The sequence below is a fragment of the Lepisma saccharinum genome, chromosome 8, assembly GCF_977018435.1.
Source record: "Lepisma saccharinum chromosome 8, izLepSacc3.1, whole genome shotgun sequence".
Taxonomy (NCBI): domain Eukaryota; kingdom Metazoa; phylum Arthropoda; class Insecta; order Zygentoma; family Lepismatidae; genus Lepisma; species Lepisma saccharinum.
In genome coordinates this window covers 17,244,406-17,264,174 of record NC_139236.1, presented here as the reverse complement: position 1 = coordinate 17,264,174, position 19,769 = coordinate 17,244,406, and the positions used below count along the sequence as shown (strand labels likewise).

The window sequence follows — 19,769 nt, the reverse complement described above, 5'->3', positions numbered from 1 at the left end:
GCCTCCTAAGCCCACTAGCTGCTTCTAATCATAGAAGTATTCAATTGGTCACAGTTGTTTCTTGTTTCAAGATCTCTAGTGATTCCTTTTGCTTTCTAATGACAAAGTTAAATCAGCTTTTTATGGAATGACGATATGTGGACATTTCTATATAGATAATATTCATTATATAGATAATATTCATTATATAGATAATATACATGTAATTAACACTTATTTATTTCAACATTCACATATCTCTAAGTATATGTACTTAGAGTGGATTTGATTGGGTGGGCAATCGGGTGGGCACAGGAATTTTTGGGTGGGCGCTTGCCCACCCGTGCCCACCCCTGTCGCCGTCCCTGTAAAGAAGAGAAGGCGTGGTGAGGTTCTCAAAAGTAAAGAAAGGCAAATAGTAATGAATATTTTTGTTTATTTAAATCACAAAATCCGGATCGTGGTTTAAGTTGGCGAGACAGCGAAAGCAACTGGAGTTTCACAGACTACTGTGTTTAAAGTTCGGGATGAGGTTTCTCAAGCTCCTCTTGGAACATAAGGTAAGAAATGACCCAGGAAGAGAACGCCAATTACAAGTAGAAATGCAAAATATAATTATTTTGTCAGAAATGCTGTGCGATGTAAAGTTCAGGAATTATTTTTTAAAAACAAACCCCCAACACTTAATTCGGTTCTTGCTGCAGTTAATTTTAAAAGATCAATGTTTCATGTCTTTCTCAAAGAACTTGGCTTTTCGTATGAGAAAAGAGGCAACAAATCCATGTCAATGGAAAGAGAAGATTTAATTTCTCTTCGCCATAAACATTTAAGAGAAATTATCAAGTTTAGGCGTGAAAATAGAAATATTGTGTACACTGATGAATCCTGGGTGAACACCGTAACCTCAGTCAATTACGAATGGAAAGACAATACAATTACAACTGCAAACAAGCGTTTCTGGCAGGTCATTCAACTGGATTAAAAAATCCAACATCTCGCGGAGCGCGATACGCTTCAGTGCATGCGGGTAACGAACACGGTTTTCTGCAAAACGCCCAACTTGTGTTTCAGTGCAAAAAGAATACAGCAGATGTCCATGATGAAATGGATGGAGATACGTATGAGATGTATTTTCGGGAACAGTTGCTCGCCAATCTCCCTCCGGGATCTGTTATTGTTGTTGACAATGCCTCTTAACATAGCCGCAAGCATTAAGAATTATTCTTTCAGTTTATGTATTTTTGTGAATTTGTTTCTTGTTTTTAATAATAGCTAACCGTGAACTTATTTCTTCAATGTGTACGTACCCGCGATTCAAGCGCCACGCACGTTTGTTTGGTCTTGTACTCTCACTGCCAGCAGGTCCGTTACTCGCCCCTGCGGCAAGCGGCAACGCTCTTCTCATATACGCGCAACAGTCCATTCTTTTCGCTGGACGATCTATAGTAGATGCTGCTTTTTGTTAATGAAGAACACAAATTAATAAATTACACAATACCAATCTTCGTTCAATGTCCATACACTCGGGATGGTTTTTGAAGGGAATGTGATAGAAAGTCCTGTAGTTGCTAAGTTTGGACATTGGGCTATACTCTGTGTGTTTGTTTGTGTGTGTGTGTGTGTATAGTATAGAAATGCTTCAAGAGGACTTACTGGAATCCCCCCGTACTGAAAACGTTTCAAATACCACACTTATGTCTCAACAACACACAGATTACCTTCTCTCCTTGCCTAGAACGTAGGATAGAAAGTCTATGATATACGCAGGAAGAATCTGGAAGAGAAACACCCTGGGCCAATAGACGTAGGGGTTGCTTGTGAAGAGCGGTTCCGCAGGCAGCCATATTGCATTTTTGGAAGGATTCGGCATCCCATAGTTGTAGGCCAGGGAAGAAAGCATTTTCCACGTTAGAGTGTTTACATCACCACTGGAATAGTTGTAGTAAACGCAAGATCTCGATTTCTCCCTAGAAAAATAAATTGCACAATTCGTTCATGGAAAGATATAGTTTATATTACAAATAAAAAGTTCGAACAAATGTTCTTGGGTTACCAGCGAGGTTAAATCGGCGTTAGCTTTCAACTTTACATGCATGCGCTCCAATGCATTGGCGTATTACATACATACGTAATAACACCCACTGGCGGTTTCAGGATTCGTGAACAAGGGGTACGATAAGCAAAACAGCGCCCCCTCTGTACTTATACAGAATGAAAATCGATTACATAGTTTCACACCGTCTTTCCTATTACAATACCTTTACCAATTGACGTGACTAATGTAGCCTACAATTTACCGCAAAAGCGAAGCAAGTGCAAAAGCAAACCTATTTTTGCGTAAGTGCGTAACTTATTTTTGTTCACATTGATTTCAATAAATTTAAAATTTACTGCTTTTCCGTTGATCCATCGATAGTTATATACAATAAAATTTGCTCGTTGATTTCTCTTCTAGTAGAATGTATTCTACCATTTTTTTTCTTGCAATTTTATATGTAATCTGTATGACGATTTTTTTTAAGTTTAATAATACAGTATAATTAACGTAAAAGGTTTTGGAATATACAGCACTGGTAAAAAGGATCCCATATTTTACAGTCATATATCTATATACTTCTAACGAAACTATTAAAATTTAATTTAATAATTAAAAAAATATTATTAATGCCTCTATATTGTTAAAAGAGAATTTTGTTTCTTGCTTTTAGAATCGTTAAGACGACCTGAAGTATGAGAAATGGGTAAAACTATAGAATTAGGTACGACCATTTCACTGAAATAGTCGTTCAAAACGTATGATTTGGTTAATTTTCTTTCTTAGGGGTGAAATGTTACGTGTTCTCATTGTCTCTCAATAACTTAACTTCACGGACGAAAGGTTGGTTAACTCATGTTTCGTTTTGTTGTTGTTAGCCGTACGTAATACTCTACGTAGTTTTACCAAGAAATGTCCAATTCTTGCAGCTGTATTCTATACTGATTTCAAAAGAAAAAGCCAGGAGAGAATCAAAGACAAAAACAACACTAAACCTGACAAAACTGCAAAATTCAAGTGTCAATATCTCTAGTTTCGAAATTCGAATCGCAATTTTTTTTTCACTATGATAGGTACTGTTCGGGAAAAGTGTACAAAAATGATTCGCTAGAAGTAGGCCGTTTTTTCAATTATTTCAATACCTCACCTGATTTAGAACGTTTCAGAAAATTATTCATGAAAGTAGACACGCCTTTTCCCGTTCTCTCTGCTTTTTCCTATTTTCTGCCCCTGACAGAATTTTCTTTGCTGTACTCATTTTCATTGGATGTGAAAACGGAAAAGCAGAAAGAAAAATTCAGAAATATGCAAACTGTTAAGACCGTACTCTTCTAATGCATACGATTGATTCACTCACTACCAGACCACAACTGAGTATCCGAAGGAAAGCAATACTACGAACTATTTTTAAAAAATGTTTATCGTGCAGCTTATTGTTGCGGTTTATTAAAATGTTCAAAAACGTCCAGTAGCCCTTCCGAACAGTCGTCTGCCGCGTTCTGAAGAAGTGAGCGGAAAAGAAGCATCAACAATTGAATTCGAAAAAGTGAGAATTGATCTTATAAGGCAGGGGTGACCAACGCGTCGACCGCGGTCTACCAATCGACCTGCAAGCCGCGAGAGGTAGCCCGCGGTGCTCTGTCAGTCTTTTCCAACGCAACTAGATGATTTGCGCACGGAATTTGAAAGAAGATTTACGGAGTTCTTCCAGTTAGAAGACGTAACTTTCATGGCCTTCCCATTTCAGGAAATGAAAACTGAATCTGTGGATGAACTCTGTTCTCAAATATCGCAATTAGTGGAAGGAGACCCCGTTCAAATAGAAATGGTGAATTTAAGCTGCGACATTTACTTGAAAGGAAGAGCAACTGATAGCAAGGTATCAGAAATCTAGAAACTAGAAGACTTCTACCCAAATGTTCGCAAAGTGGCGTATTATTTGACTGCATTTTTCGGATCTACATATCTATGTGAGTCAGCGTTCTCTACAATGAATGCGATGAAATCAAAGGAGAGGAATCGATTAACTGATGATCACTCGATTCCTGCTTGTGAGTAGCAGCACGTAGCAGTAACGTCATATGACTTGCAACATGATAAACTCATTGGCTGAGTGTCTGGAAACAAGTCAACTGACTGCTGAAGAGTACAAAATAGTTGTGTAATTTGTTTTACTGATGGCCAGTAACAAGTGACATACTTTTATTAAAATGAGTGTTTATGAATGAATAAAATTGTAGTAATTATGTTTATTTTTTAAAGAATAATACTTCCTCATTAAGAGAATGAAAAGATGCTATTGATGAACTGGGAAGATCAATGTCAATTTTATGGTATTGGGCCCTTGCTTCCTTTTTTAGGCTCTCGTTGTGAGGTCTAATAAGATAAGCGATTCTTGAAATGTAAATTAGCCCTCAAACCAAAAAGGTTGCCTACCGGGGATTGTTGACGTTAGAGGACAGGTTCCGCGCGATTGTTGACAGTTGATTCAAGCAGCAATCAAAATGAACGATGTTTTGGCATTTTTTCCTCTTGTATATATCCAAAGTGTTTCAGTCGGAACATTGCAACGTGGATGTTGCATAGCAACAAACAAGCGCAAGAACAAGAACAAGTTTAGGGGTGGAAGGGGTAATTTTCCACCTAGTACACCCAACTGTCAACCTCACTTCCAAGTAGTACACCCTGGACTGCATTTTGCACACGAACAAGGCTCTGGCGACTGGCATTATGGCCAGTATAATTTTTGTATGTGTTGTCCTGTTTTTTGTCCTTGTGTGTGCTGAGTGCCCGTTTACAGCCTCAGCTTTTAACAGAAGTCAGAATATTTTAAGATTTTTAGTTATGTAACGTTAAGAGTTCTTATTTGTAATGGTAAGGCGCTGGACCCCGTATAATGTGACGGGTGCAAACTAGCCTAAGTGCTGACGCACCCAAAATTTTAAATACAAAATCAAAATCAAAGAACAAGTTTACCCTAAAAGGATGCATTCAGTGAATAAAATCCGGCTACGTTCTCCCTTCATGTCGCCCCGGTGTCCGTGATACAACAGGAGATACGGCCGTAGCATCGTACCCCCCCCCCCCCCCGGAGCTGCCAGTGATAACACCCAATACATTACCTATATGTATACGCTCCAAACGTTGGAAGCTAACGCCGATTTAACCTGGCTGGCAACCTGAGAACATTTTTTCGAATCACGTTGTCAGGAAAACTACAAATATAAAGTTGTGAAGTAGTCAGTAATGTTTTTCACTGTAAAAAAATATTGAAAAATAATACTTTTTGTGTTAATAATGCAAGTCAGGTAATCCCCCCCAAAAAACAACTATTGAGTGACAAAGTTCTCCCTCTCCCACCATCCCATAAATACCATGTACTCTGCAATATAATACAAATTTCATTCTTCAAAGCAAACGAAAAATCTCCTTTTTACGCCCTTGGGCAGACGAATTATTAATAGTAAATATGGCGAAGATAAAAAATGGGTGCCCATATATCCCAAAACAGCGTTTTACAGTGTAAATGTGTTTCTGAAAATCCACCTTATGCTCAGATATTGGTGAAGTGTGCCTTCTTTGCGAGGAAGTACTGAAAATAAGTACCATTTTATTTAAAATAACATGTTTATGAAATGTAGAATATATTGTGTGTTAAACAATTTAATTTTTAATAGTTCTATATTAATTTAATAATTTTGGAGGGCAATAATGTCAGAATTTGCTTTTTAATTTATACCTGTTACAAGCTATCAGAAGATGTAAGTAGCTATACAAATATAACTGTTGTCTTATAAAAGTAAAAGTTTGAAACTTATACGTGTTAATAAAAGTAAATGTGAATTCGATTTTGATTTGATAGGAAAGAAGGTATTTTCGGGTGTTGTAAGCAGCAAAATGTAATATTTTGATGAGTGCACCACACACACTGCCAAAAATTAAATCTGGCGCGCTTTGGCATTGGTATTATGGCAGTGAGAATTAAGATTGTTATCATTGACGTAAGAATTCGGGTGTAAAGAAGCGAGGATACACCACAAAAATAATTGATTATCATTTTTGCGAATATTCATAACTGCCTTTTTCTTTGTAACTTTGAAAGCATTCAAAGTTTGTTCTGAGTCCGAAGAAGACCTTGCTGGAATATTGGAACGTTACGTGTATAGAGTATTTTTAAAAATAAATCTCTGCCTTGGTCAGAATTTTTAGTGTGCTAATAATAAATCGGTTTTGATGTTTGGAAAATCGTTGATTCCATATTCTGAATTTGACTTGAACGCAGCAATAATCATAGTTTCTCTGTGGTTGCCCAGACCGTTTTATTCAACCAACATTACCATTGCCAGATTGCAATGAATATTCAATGTATCAGTAGACAGATAGTTGGCAACGACTTTTCTATGTACCAAATAGGAAGGTTTGAAAAAACATAATAATATCAGTTGTACAAATTCTGCTCTGTGAGTAATAGAATTCTGGGAGATAATCACCCTGGTAGGTAATTATTTTTCCATCGTGAACAAATTATAGGTCGTTGTGGGACTGTTAATTTTTCTCCGCCGATCGTGAACGTACATTTATAAGTGACGTTAGGTGTGAGGTAAGGGTATGTTTCACTCAGTGCCGGATCTACAAGCCGCAAAGCCCCGCAGTGCGGGGGGGGGGGGGGGGGGGGCGACACAAGTAAGCCTTTAGGGGGCCCTCAGCCATTGACATAGTATAGGGTTTGCGTATGTAAACATAAACGTAGTTTCTCAGGGGCACAGAAACGGAATACAATATATACATGTAAAGGTAAAGTTACAGTTTCCTGTGCATATAGCACAGTGCCATGAAAGTACATTTATGGTATGTGGGGTTAGGGCCACACATATTTTTGATGTCGGACATCTTGGAGGTGATTTTCCGCCCGCCTTTACCCCTCACCGGGTACTATTTGATTTGAGGGTGAGTGGGCCCTGCAGCCGCTTTATGAGGGGACAAAGCCGGAAAAATTCCGACCTTAGATCAAATCAGGCTTAAATTTCACGAGAAAAGCAGTGGTGATGGTTTCTTCAACCTATCTTTATTCAGGAAAAAGTTATGACTGTATGATTGTAACAAATGTATAATTTTCCAGATATGAGAAAACAGTGTCATATATCACATCACCACTGGCGCCGAAACCGGGGGGCCAGGGAGGCCCGAGCCCCTCTAGTTCTCGTTTGTCCCATATATAGGAGGCCCAATGTATAACTTTCAACATATGACATAACTTTTGTACACAGAAACTTAGCACACAACAGGTGGGAAATAACGCAGGATTCTGATCTGAAATGGGCAGAATCAATAACGTGGGACTATCGTTCAGTCTGAGTCTCTTTCTTTTGCTTGCGCGTTCACTATTTCAGTATTTCCTTTTTCAAACCGACAATGAATTACGGTGAAACGGATGATATATTATGAATGAATATGTGCGAGAATAGAAGAAGAATCATGGGAGTACTGTAGTCTTCATGCTCTTGAATGAGCAAGTCCATTGCCTTCGCAAAAGTCAAGCTAAAGTTGAAAATATCCCGTTTTCAATATGCCCCTGTTTTATATACAATCAGGATTTTTTATTTACATTTACCCGTAAACATGTGTGTGCTACTTCATGTTGCATTAATGTTACATATTTATACTAATGCTTAACCAACGTTCAAAACAATACGTGTATGTGTGTGCATGGACGGCTTAAGAGCCCAGCGACCCAGGCGATTCCCAGGGAATCACCGCTCTCGACGGCGCTAGACCTGGACATCCCTATTTAGTAGAGCCAAATCCTTATTTCTGGTTACATGAATGTGGATATTTGTTTTATTAAGATTGATTTGCGTAGAGAAAAAATAATTGAAGTTACTTCCCAATGACAAATGTATATTGCAAAATCATGTAGGAATTTAAACTAAGATACTATTGTTATTTTGATATCAAGCTACAATAGCCCGACCCTGTGGCCGAGTGGTTAGCACATCGCGCTGCAACGCCAAGGGTCCCGGGTTCGAATCCGGGTCGGGCTTGGTTGTTTGTGAATGTCCATTCATCAATTTCATCATTTAATCACTCATCCCCATCTTCGCAAATTAGCCAAGAGGCACAAAACGCGAAGTAAAATAAACTAAATCAATCAATCAAGCTACAATATACGTGTTCCTTGACATTAAGACATTGCAAAAACAAGGCTATTATTTATCGTCATTTAAACCGTAAATATATAACACAATCATGTTTTTTATTGGACGAAGGTGGAAGGTAGTGGGTTCAGAGTAAGAAGTTGAGGCCAGGGTTGACAGGGTGGACAGTTGGCTTGCCAAAAATCGACCTGTCCTGGATAAAAACTTTATATGTGTAAAGATATTAAACTTCTGTAAAGAATTGTAGTAAATATGTATTATAAACCGCGGTGGCTCAGTCGGTAACGCGTCTGACTACCATGCTCAAGGTCCCGGGTTCGATCCCCGGCCGGTTCAAATCCGGGAACTTTTCTAACGGTTGGAAGCGGCCCCGGCGCCCACCCAGCGTCGAATAACATGGGTACCTGGGGAAAACCCTGGGGGGTAAAGTCGGTCAGGGGCGTGGTGCTGATCACATCACCCCTACTCACGACCGGATCAAGAAAGTGTGGGGCGTTACCCCCACACCCCCTATACGCCTTCATGGCGTGGTGCTAAGCACAGGGGAACACTTTACCTTTACCTTTATACGCTAATCAAATTCTCAGTCAAAACTTACATGTTAAGTATTATGTTGTATAATCACAGCAGTACAGTGAATTTCTTGTCCAGCTAATAAAGTTCGATGTATACCTTTTGATTTTGATTTGATTAAGTTTATTTTACTTCGCGTTTTGTGCCTCTTGGCTAATTTGCGAAGATGGGGATGAGTGATGAAATGATGAAATTGATGAATGGACATTCACAAACAACCAAGCACGACCGGGATTCGAACCCGGGACCCTTGGCGTGGCAGCGCGATGTGCTAACCACTCGGCCACAGGGTCGGGCCGATGCTTACCTGATATATATGTTTTGTTGTCAAAGATAGTTATTGTAATTACAATTATTCAAAGGTTAACTCAAGTGTATTAGGTCCCAAATTTTAAAAAAAAATTTGCATCCCCCTTCCCCCGCAAACAGAAATAAATCAGTATTTATGCTTTACTTAGCATTGGGCCACACCCAAATCTCTGAAGAAATCGGCGACAATGCATATCACTCCCTTCTCATTTTAAAAAAAGTGAGTTTATTTCAATATGGTGGACGTCAGCTTGGAACACACCAATATGGTTCCCCTAACTTCTTTACTTTTTGAAGGGGATGATACGGGACTTTTTAAATCACCCTGTAGTCCCTTGTATATTACTTTGTCAACATGAGATTAATAATTACACACACACACACACACACACACACACACAGATATATATATATATATATATATATATATATATATATATATATATATATATATATATATATATATAACTCTCTAGCCTTCTTAAACCCGAAGGTACATGGCTGCAGCAACACAGGCCTTCCATCTGTCACTATCTTGAGCAAAATCTATATAGTCTTTTCCATCCTTGCCGATTTCCTTTAGGTCCATTTCAACGTTGTCCATCCATCTTCGTCTTGGCCTTCCTATAGGTCTCTTACCATCAGGTTTCCCAACAATAATCCTGTGAACTCCTCTTTTCTCTCCCATTCGTGCCACATGGCCTGCCCACCTAGTCTTCTTGATTTAATTATTCGAATAATATCTGGACACGAATACAAATTATGTAGTTCTAAATTCTCCACTCACCTGTCTCCTCATCCCTTTTAGGTCCAAAGATTTTCCTAAGGATCTTATTTTCAAATGCTCTCAATTTATGCTCCTCTTTCAATGAAAGGGACCAAGTTTCACACCCATATAATACTATAGGCAAAATTACTGTTAGGTATAGTGTCTGTCTGATGTGAAAAATTTGATCTGTAGTTGATCTGTTACGTTTAAATCCACATTTCATATGCTATGCTAATATGCTAATTTCATTAGCATATGGGGTTAGTCTTGTTAAAAGAATGTTAGATAATATTTTATAAGTTGTTGAGAGTAGAGAAATTCCACGGTAATTATTGCAGTTCATTATATCACTTTTGTTAAACACAGGTACAATTATGGATGCTTTCCACTGTTGAGGTATTTCTTCTGTATTACATATTAAACAAATTAATTTATGAATTTGACATATTAACGAATTTCCACCATATTTAATTAACTCAGCTGGTATTAAATCAATGCCAGGTGCTTTGTTATTATTTAGCCTTTTAATAGCATCTTTAACTTCAGTCAAGTTAGGTTCTGGAACTAAAGGCTCTGGTGTGTGTACTTCATTTACTTCTGATTTATCTCTTACATGAGTTGATTTGAGTTGGTGTTTTAAGTCCACTTTATGCACAGTAAGGCTAATCGGGACTGGACCTACAGTTTAAAGTGGGATCCGAACCACTTTATCGAACCCAAGACCCCTCGATTACAAGGTAATGACGCTACCACTGCGCCATGTTTTACATAAACATTTAAAAGGTTATTACAGTAGTTTTTCCATCTATTTAGAATATCGCTTGGATCAGCTAGAAAATCACCTTCTTTATCTCTTATCAAGTTTACTTTAGGTTGCCACCCCTTTCTAAATTCATTTACACCTTTATATAAATCTCTGATATTTTTGTTTTTGCTGTTTGTTTCAATTTCGTTAATTTTGCTTTTCAAGTAATCTCTTTTTTTACTTCTAAACTTGCGGTTAACTTCTCGCTTTATTCTATTATAGTTGCTTAGATTTGTATCATCAGAGTTATTTAAGTCTAGCCTGATTTCATATTTCTATTAGATTATGACATTCATTATCAAACCATGGCTTACTTTTTCTTGGTTTATGGTATCCTATACTTTCTTTAGCTGCTGATTCTATTGCATTATGTATGTGCTCCCAATTCTTATTTACGTCTGTTTCATTTATATTTTAATCATCATTTAAATCCTGCAAAACATCAAATCTATTTGACAGTGTAATTTGGTAATCTTTCTTAATTCTTTCATCAGTAAACTTTCCTGTATCAAATTTTAGAACTTTTAGATTTTGTTGCTTATGATTTATCACTGAGAGTCTTTCTCTTAATTTAGCAATTACTAAATAATGGTCAGTGGCACAGTCAGCAGCAGATGTGTACGAACATCAATTATACTAGTATGCCTTCTCTTATCAATGAGAATATGATCTATCTGATTATGAGTTTTACCATCTTTAGAAGATCAGGTATATTTATGGATATCTTTATGTTTTAAAAGTTGTACTTTTCACAATTAAATTCTTTGAGGTTGCAAAAGTAATCAATCTTATACCATTATCATTACTTAATTATATATATATATATATGTATTATTTATATATATTATATACTGTGTGTGTGTGAAGGTAGGTAGGTAGAGACGGCCTTTGGTAATATTTTGCGGCGGGGGGGGGGGGGGATCCAAGATTTGTAGATCCTGCACTGGTTTCCAGTGGCGTTGCATAGGCATTTTGGGTGGGAACGCCAAGTCCCAAGGAAGGGTCGGTTCTTTTTTGCTTAATTTACTTATGGAAGTAGTCGCCACAGGTATTTTATTTGCCTGAAGTCAACTTGGTTTTCAATGAAACATCATCCATGCATGTTTTAGCTAGAATATTAGATGCCTCACTATGCTCATTACTGTAAAGTATGTAATGTATAAAACGATAATAATTAATGTTTTTAGTATTGAAAATAAGCTTGTACGGTTTATTAAACGCTATTGCGTACTGTTAAAGGTCCGATTACGATTTAGGACGGTCCCGGTGCTCGAACTCACGATATGTAACGGTAATAATTATAGTGTACTTTGTAATAATGTTATATTGTATGAAAGAAGTTGATTCAACACGCTAGACAGGAGGCGGTGAACTCCGCGCAGGTAGACGACAAAGGAATTTGGGGGATGTGCGGTCAAGGTGAAATGACGTCCGAGCGCCAGTACAAAGAAAGAACCCGAATGACCAATTAGAAGAGGAGTCGGTAGATTTTCAGAACCAGTTTTTCAAGGTCAACTAGAACGCAAGATCAGGTGAAAGGTATGCAACACTATACTACAGGACAAGGGAGGGATTGAACCAGACAACAAAGGGTGTCTGGGAATACGCGGTGAAGGTCAAATCTCTGAAGCTTTGCGTCGCTTGTAGAAGAGGTTTTAGCGAATTAATATTCCGCTCAGGGTTGCCTCCAGGGCTCTGAATGCTGAAGCATGGGGACTAGGGTAGAACACTTGCATGTCAGGACATGTTTCCCTCAAATTAGGCCAAGGTTACCGACAACATAAGAAAAAAGGATTTTGGGATACCCAATTAGATTAGTGCGATAATTTTACCTTGAACGAGGAGAACGAAGCGTAAGGGTTTTATCCGAACTAGGAAGAAGGAGAAGTTATCTGGGACTGGAATTAAAGTTTTCACTATTTGCCTTTATCACGGGGTGTCAAATCTCGGACCCATTGATTACTGTACAACACGAAATTTGTCCTTTGTTTAAAAATATGTTTTTCTAATGTATTTTTGCATGCAAAACACGAATCTGCAATAAACTTCTTCGTATCACGTACAGTTTTTTGAAAAACGCCATCTTTATACATTATGTGTATTAATTACGTTTAAACAATTACATTTAACTGTTTTTTTTCAGCGCTTGATAAAAATGATATCGCTATCAGTTCGCATTGTTACATAAAGAAACGTTTTGCTGGATCCTATAGTGATAAATTTGTTACATAACAATAACCGTGCTGGCACCACTGACGAACAAGGGCTGCCATATGTTTTGTCCTATCCAACGTGAATTTTGTGATTTGCAATTGCAGGTGTTTGTGTAAAGTTTTAACGTTTGTGGCAGGTTTCTGTTAGTGAGATGTGTATGAAAAGGAGGCTTCATTCAGTGGATCATAATGTCCCGTCAGTGTAAGAATAACCTTGATTCATTTTGTTATATATGTGGAGAACTGACGTTGAAAAGTCAAAGAAGTAGCCTTACCCCTGTTCTCAAAAAAGCATATGAACTGTATTTTGGATGTCGAGTAGGCGATCAAGATAAGCGATGGGCACCACATATCTGCTGCAATTCTTGTTCCAGGAACTTGAAAAACTGGATGCAAGGAAAGCGAAGTGGGCTAAAATTTGCCATACCAGTGGTTTGAAGAGAGCCCAAAGACCACGTAAGTGACTGTTACTTTTGTTTTACAGATGTAATGGTCTTCTCTTCAAAATCAAAACATCACATCCGATATCCTAATTTGGAATCAGCAAGGTGCCCAGTGGCTCATAGTGAAGAGCTACCTGTGCCGAAAGCTCCCGAAAATTGTAAATTTGATACATCAATTGAAGAAGGAAGTTCAGGCAACGAGGGCGTCGACTTCGCGCCACCAACCCTCTCAAGTGCACCACATCTCATCACACAAGAAGAATTAAACGATCTGGTACGGGACTTAAATCTATCGGAAACAAAAGCAGAAATCTTGGGCTCTCGACTTGAAGAATGGAATCTATTGGATAAAAATGTCAAAATCAACACGTTTCGATCGCGACAGAGTAACTTCTCGTCTTGCTTTTCGGAGACTGGAGGAATTGCGTTTTGTAACAATATTAATGCTTTATTTCAGGAGTTGGGCCATGAACACAATCCAGCAGAATGGCGATTGTTCATTGATTCGTGTAAGATAAGTCTGAAGGCAGTATTGCTCCATATTTGTAATGCTTATCCATTAGTGCCAGTGGCGTATACTGTTCACAAAAAGGAAACATATGAGGTAATGCGTGACATACTGCAGTACATTGAATATAATACATTCAAGTGGCGAATCTGTGGAGACCTGAAACTAATTGGAATTGTTACTGGCATGCATCAAATTTTGTTGCTTTCTGTGTGAATGGGACAGCCGGGACCGAGTTAACCATTACATGCGGAAAATATGGCCACCACGACAGGAATATGTACCAGGAATCAAGAACGTATCACATCAACGACTCGTGAACCCTAAAGATGTTTTTCTTCCCCCATTACACATCAAACTTGGTGCACTGCTTCCAAATCATGGGATGCCACATGTCCCTGAAATTACATTTTTTGGATTCTCATTTTGACTTCTTTCCACAAAATTTAGGGGCTGATGAACATGGGGAACGGTTCCACCAAGACATTGCAACATTTGAAAAGCGGTTCAGTGGACGACGTAACGCAAGTATGCTTGCTGAATATTGCTGGTCTATCATCAGAGAGACTCCTTTAGATAGATGCAAGAGAAAAAGATCACAATTATCATTTCCGTAGAAGTTTGAACTGTCTTTTGTTTGTATACGTTGATTTACCTGTCTAATGTCTGTGTAACAAAATGTCATGTGACTGTACAATACAAATGGTATGCCTTGGGAGAAAACTGACTTCACATATCGATTTAGTACCTTTAACTTATTTAAACTCACATGTTTTCAACCAAAGGACATTTTCGTAGACATTTTTTTAGTCTTTTGTTTGTATACGTTGATTTACCTGTCTAATGTCTGTGTAACAAAATGTCATGTGACTGTACAATAAAAATGGTACGTGTTAGGAGAAAACGGATTTTACATATCGATTCAGCACCTCCAATTTAGCCATAATCACCTGTTTTCAACTAAAGGACAGAACATGACCTCAAATTTGTTGTACAGTGTCATGTTACTGCGTGATTTTTAACATAATGTTGACTTTATTTTTACCAAACTTTGACTTTATGTCAATTGTTTTACAAGTTTTTATGTATTGTTACACAAATAACACAATTTAAACGATTCTAACAAGAGTTTATTTTACATTTAGGACGAACAAAGTGTGTCTTGTCAAGTTTTACCTGGTTATTTTCAAAGTTTAGGTTTGTTTTCACTCAAATGGCACATTTAGGCAAGATCTTTTGGACGCACAAAGTTTGTTTTGTCAAGGTCTGTCAATTTATTTTACAAGTTTATGCTTAGTTTCTACTCAAAAAACACAATTTCATCTATTCAGGCAAAATTTTTTATTACATCTTGGTCTGGCAAATATTCTTTTTACAACTTTTAAATTAATATTTTACAAGTTTAGACCTATTCTTTTTCAAATAACACAATTCAATCTTTCCAGGAAATACTTTTTGTTACATTTTCGACTCACAAAGTGTGTGTTCTCAAATTTCATCTTTTCATTTCACAAGTTTATCCCAATATTTACTCAAACAACAAGATTTTAACAATTCAGGCAAGATTTTCTATTACATTTTGACCACGAATTTGTGTTTCATGAAATTTTACCCTTTTATTTTACACGTTTATACCTATTTTTACTCAAGTAACACGATTTGAACGTGTTTTATATTACATTTTGGACGCACAAAGTATGTTTTGTCGAGTTTTGTCTGTTTATTTTACAAGTTTAGGCTTATTTTTACTCAAATAACACAATTCAATCCATTCAGGATGGTTCTTTTATTATATTTTGAACGCACAGAGAGATATTTTAAACATTTTACTGATTCTTTGCAGGGTTTGTATTATTTTTTTATTTATTTTGTTTTGTATCCGACATTCATTAATTTTTAACTTAGAGTTTAGTATTTATTTAAATCTTTTCAAAAATAATAAAGAAAAAGTACTTTTAGCTAAAATTTAAGCCGCAGAATATATTATCATTATTATTATTATTATTAGGGTTTACTGATTTCCACTATGCTATTTCTGGTTTGGTATTTCTGTATTAATTTAGGGCAGGTTACGTCTGCTACGTAGGAAAGTTTGTTTATTTTAGAGTTTGCTGAGTATTTTGTTACTGTAATACTAGGTAAAGTTTGCTAAATATATGAGGTACGTCTCCATATACTTTGTTTTTGCTGTTTTAGAGATGATGCGATCAACACCACTCTCCATCTGCTTTTTATCGCATGTACCCAATATTATTTTGAGGCTTAATGAAATCTATAACATATTTATGCAGGAGAGAGGGCTTGAAAATTTCGATCTCAGATAACTCACAACTATCTGTCAGAGTATTTCAAAGGATATTTTATACTTATTATGTGCCACTAGAATATCAAAGCTTGCTTAATTTTTATGTCTGTAACGCTGCTATTGTATTTTTAGCTAAGGCTTACTGGGTAAAGTACACGAAATGTTTAACATTTCTACTATTTGCACTTGATATATTATATAAGGCCAAACGTTTACTCTAACTAAAGTTATTATGTATATATGACGACTGAATTTCTTTACCGAGGGGTCTGTAATAAATATTGTTTCCTTTTCCCCTTAAATATAACATTTTAACAATATAATAACAAGTCACAGGACAATATGAAGTTTATACATTATTTAGGCCCATTTTCTAAATTGTTTTTATTATGCGATGAATTATGCTTATAGCTCCTTTTTAAGGTATTTTCAAGTATTACTGTTTAATGCCAGGAGTTAATTTTATGTGTTATATTATACGAGGTTTATTTTTTACTACAATCACTATAGGTCTCTGAGTACTAAAATACTCTCACTGAGACTAAAAGCTGAGGCTGTAGCTAGACACTTAACGTATGTAACGACAATTCACAGGACAAAACTAAGTTCACAGATGACTACATGACTATATGGGCCATAGGTCCACTTGCCATACTTTTCTTACTATCCTAGAAGAATAATTTAGCCTTACAGCCCATTTCATGGTATTTTCAAGTTATATACGCACTTAGCATGTATATCGACAATTTATTTTCTTGGGTGCGTCAATACTTGGGTTATTTGCTTTATTATACGAGGCTACAATCACTATCTGAGGACTGAAATCCTCTGATTGAAGCTAAGAGCTTAGGCTGTAACTAAGGCACTTAGCATGTATATCGACAATTTATAGAACAACACGATCCTTACAGAGGATTGTAGGTGACGCAAGCCCACACGCCAGCGCATTATTAGCCTGCAAGAAGCACTTACAGCTTATGCTACGAGGAAACAAGGTTGATTTTTTACTGTTTCACAAGAAGGCTATCCTTTACACACACAATATTTGCTCTCTCAAGTAACTACAACCTTAGTGACAATGAAGTTCGACCAGTCACAAATATAGGAGTGCGTTGTGAAAGAAGGAGAACACATGCATATGCTGAACATATTTTATTCAGCAGGCTACATGGAACAAAGGAAAACATAAATTTCCGCTGCAACGCAGCAATGTATGGTGTCCACAGAAAATAAAACATTTTCGTCCATTTACACGTGACATTGAAGTTCGACCACTGTTAGAGGGGATCCTGTTTACCATGGTGTGACGCCGCCCCGTCGGCGAATAACTGTGGCAATGCGTCGGGGCATGCTGCGGACGAGTCGTTCAAGGTATTCCACATCGATGCGGTGCCATTCCTCCTGCAGGCAGGCGATAAGAGCAGCCACTGTCGTGGGTCCCCTCTGTTGCACACGTCGCTTAAGAACACGCCACACATTCTCAATGGGCGAGAGGTCGGGACTCGATGGTGGCCATGGCAGAGTTCGCACGTGATGGCGAGTCAACCATTCTCTTGTCAGCCGCGCTGTATGAGGCCTGGCATTGTCGTGTTGAAATATGAGACGCCGCCTGTGGAACAGGTGCCTTCGCACTGTGGGAAGATGCCGCTCCAGTATGCATGTATAGGCGTGTGCATTCACAATGCCCTCACAGACGTGTAGTGGGCCAACCCCAGATGCCGTCATGCATCCCCATACCATCACTGACGCAGGTTTCTGTACCCGACGTGCATAACATTTTGCTTCATTCTGTTCCTCCTTCCGACAAATGACTGTTTTCCGTATTTTCCCGTACACAACATTGAAAATGGATTCGTCCGTCCACCAAACCCAGTTCCACTGCCGAAATGTCTATCCCCGGTACATTCGTGCCCACCGTAGTCGATTGCCTTTGTTCAACATGGAAAGGAAGGGTTTACGTTTCGCCTTGTACACTCGGTAACCGCATCGCTGTAGGTAACGGCGAATGGTTCTGGTTGACACTTCAATGTGAAAGCGTTCTCGAGTCCACAGTCGTAATTCGGTCACAGAAACATGATTGTTGGTCTGGATATAGCGCCTAAATATCCGTAGGTCACACACGCTCAGCAGGCGTTTTCGACCGGGAGCCTTACCTGGCTCTGTAGTACCCGTATTTTGGTGGTGCTTGATGATGCAGTGGACGGTTGACTTGGGTAAGTTCAGTTGGCGCCCTATTTCCCGTTCACTGAGTCCATCCCGTTGCAACTCCACCACTCTTCTCCTCACGGTGTTGTCAATAGGTTTGCCCCTGGCCATGGTGATGATGCACTGCGGTTCCTCGGTGCACAGCACGCGCTTATATACGGCGGACTCCCTTATCGTGTCCGTGACGTCATGCTTCCATCGAATGCGCCACTATCTGGAATTTCCCGTATGGGTCTGGTGCCTGGTCGAAGTTCAATGTCACGCATATTGTTTCCCGTTTTCGTTCTTTACGTGACCTTGGGTGCAACATGCTGGGATCATGATTCTTGCCTGCTCACACGCCTCCTCTTACACACATGCGTCACTTCTGCGGGTCACCCATTCCACCGCCTATGCCTCTGTGCATTTAATCACGTATTCCTTTCTGGTCGAACTTCATTGTCACCAAGGTTGTACATGTATCAGAAGCACGCAGGCCAAAACTAACTAGATTTTGATTTATACTATGTCAGATTACTCGTTTTAAGTATTTCAAAAACAGATTTTTCTACGTAAGTATATTGTTATTGACTGGATTATTTAAGAGATCAAACAGGAAGATGGCAACATTCACAAAATGAAGTTCTGTACTATAGATGGTTTCAGATATATAAAAAGAACAAATATAGGATTCAACTTTTTTGCTTTTGAGACCAATCGCGACACTAAGGATAAATAGAGAGAAAATGTAGCGGAGGAGAAACAGCCCCCAAAGTTTTGGACTGCACATAAGTTAATACCATAGAGATATTACAGTAGTTGTAGGTTCTACCACCAGAGCAATCCTACCATAAAAAAAAAAAGCAAACACTGGTTATGCTCTACTGTTGCCTAAAGATGCTGATATTTGAGAAACTTAAAGCTTACTTGCAAATTTTGAAGATAAATAGTAATCTGTTAGACTGTAAACATATTTTATATCTATTCTGCACAAGATCCGATGCCAAAATTTAAAAATTGTAACGGCCCAAACAGGGACTAGAACCCTGGACAGATAGGTTAGAAGCTTAATGCTATACCAATTAAGCTATCTTCTTTTGAAAAGTTAGTTATGTTAAGAAATAAATTGAAACACTTGAGAACACTCTTAGTCTGGATCGCCAGAGGGGACAGCATTTCCAAATTTTTACACACTGGGTGTATTTTACCACTATAGAGGCCTTTACTATATGTAATTCGAAACGAAGTTCAGCTAGCTTTCAAAATTGAGGTAGAGATTGTGTTGGGCGAGATTAACATGTTACACTTATATCCAGTTACGGATAAATAAAGCTAAAACTCTCACATTTAATGTGAATGAACAAACTACTAGCCGAGTTTTAGTAACATTTTCCTTGACTATAGTACAAATATCAAAGAAATAGGTATATTTTATTTATAATTTGACAAAATGTACTAGTATTTAATTCACAAAGTTAGGTAAGAAAACAG

General features: G+C 37.9%; 1 protein-coding gene across 1 annotated transcript in view; it reads right to left on the bottom strand.

Annotated features, from left to right (window-relative positions):
• LOC145991379 (putative fatty acyl-CoA reductase CG5065) overlaps nucleotides 1-19,769 on the bottom strand; it is a 102,728-nt gene that overhangs the window by 9,719 nt on the left and 73,240 nt on the right. Inside the window, exon 6 of the mRNA XM_083127371.1 lies at nucleotides 1,698-1,946. Within this exon, the coding sequence (XP_082983497.1) occupies nucleotides 1,698-1,946 (249 nt within the window). The remainder of the gene's footprint in view (nucleotides 1-1,697; nucleotides 1,947-19,769) is intronic.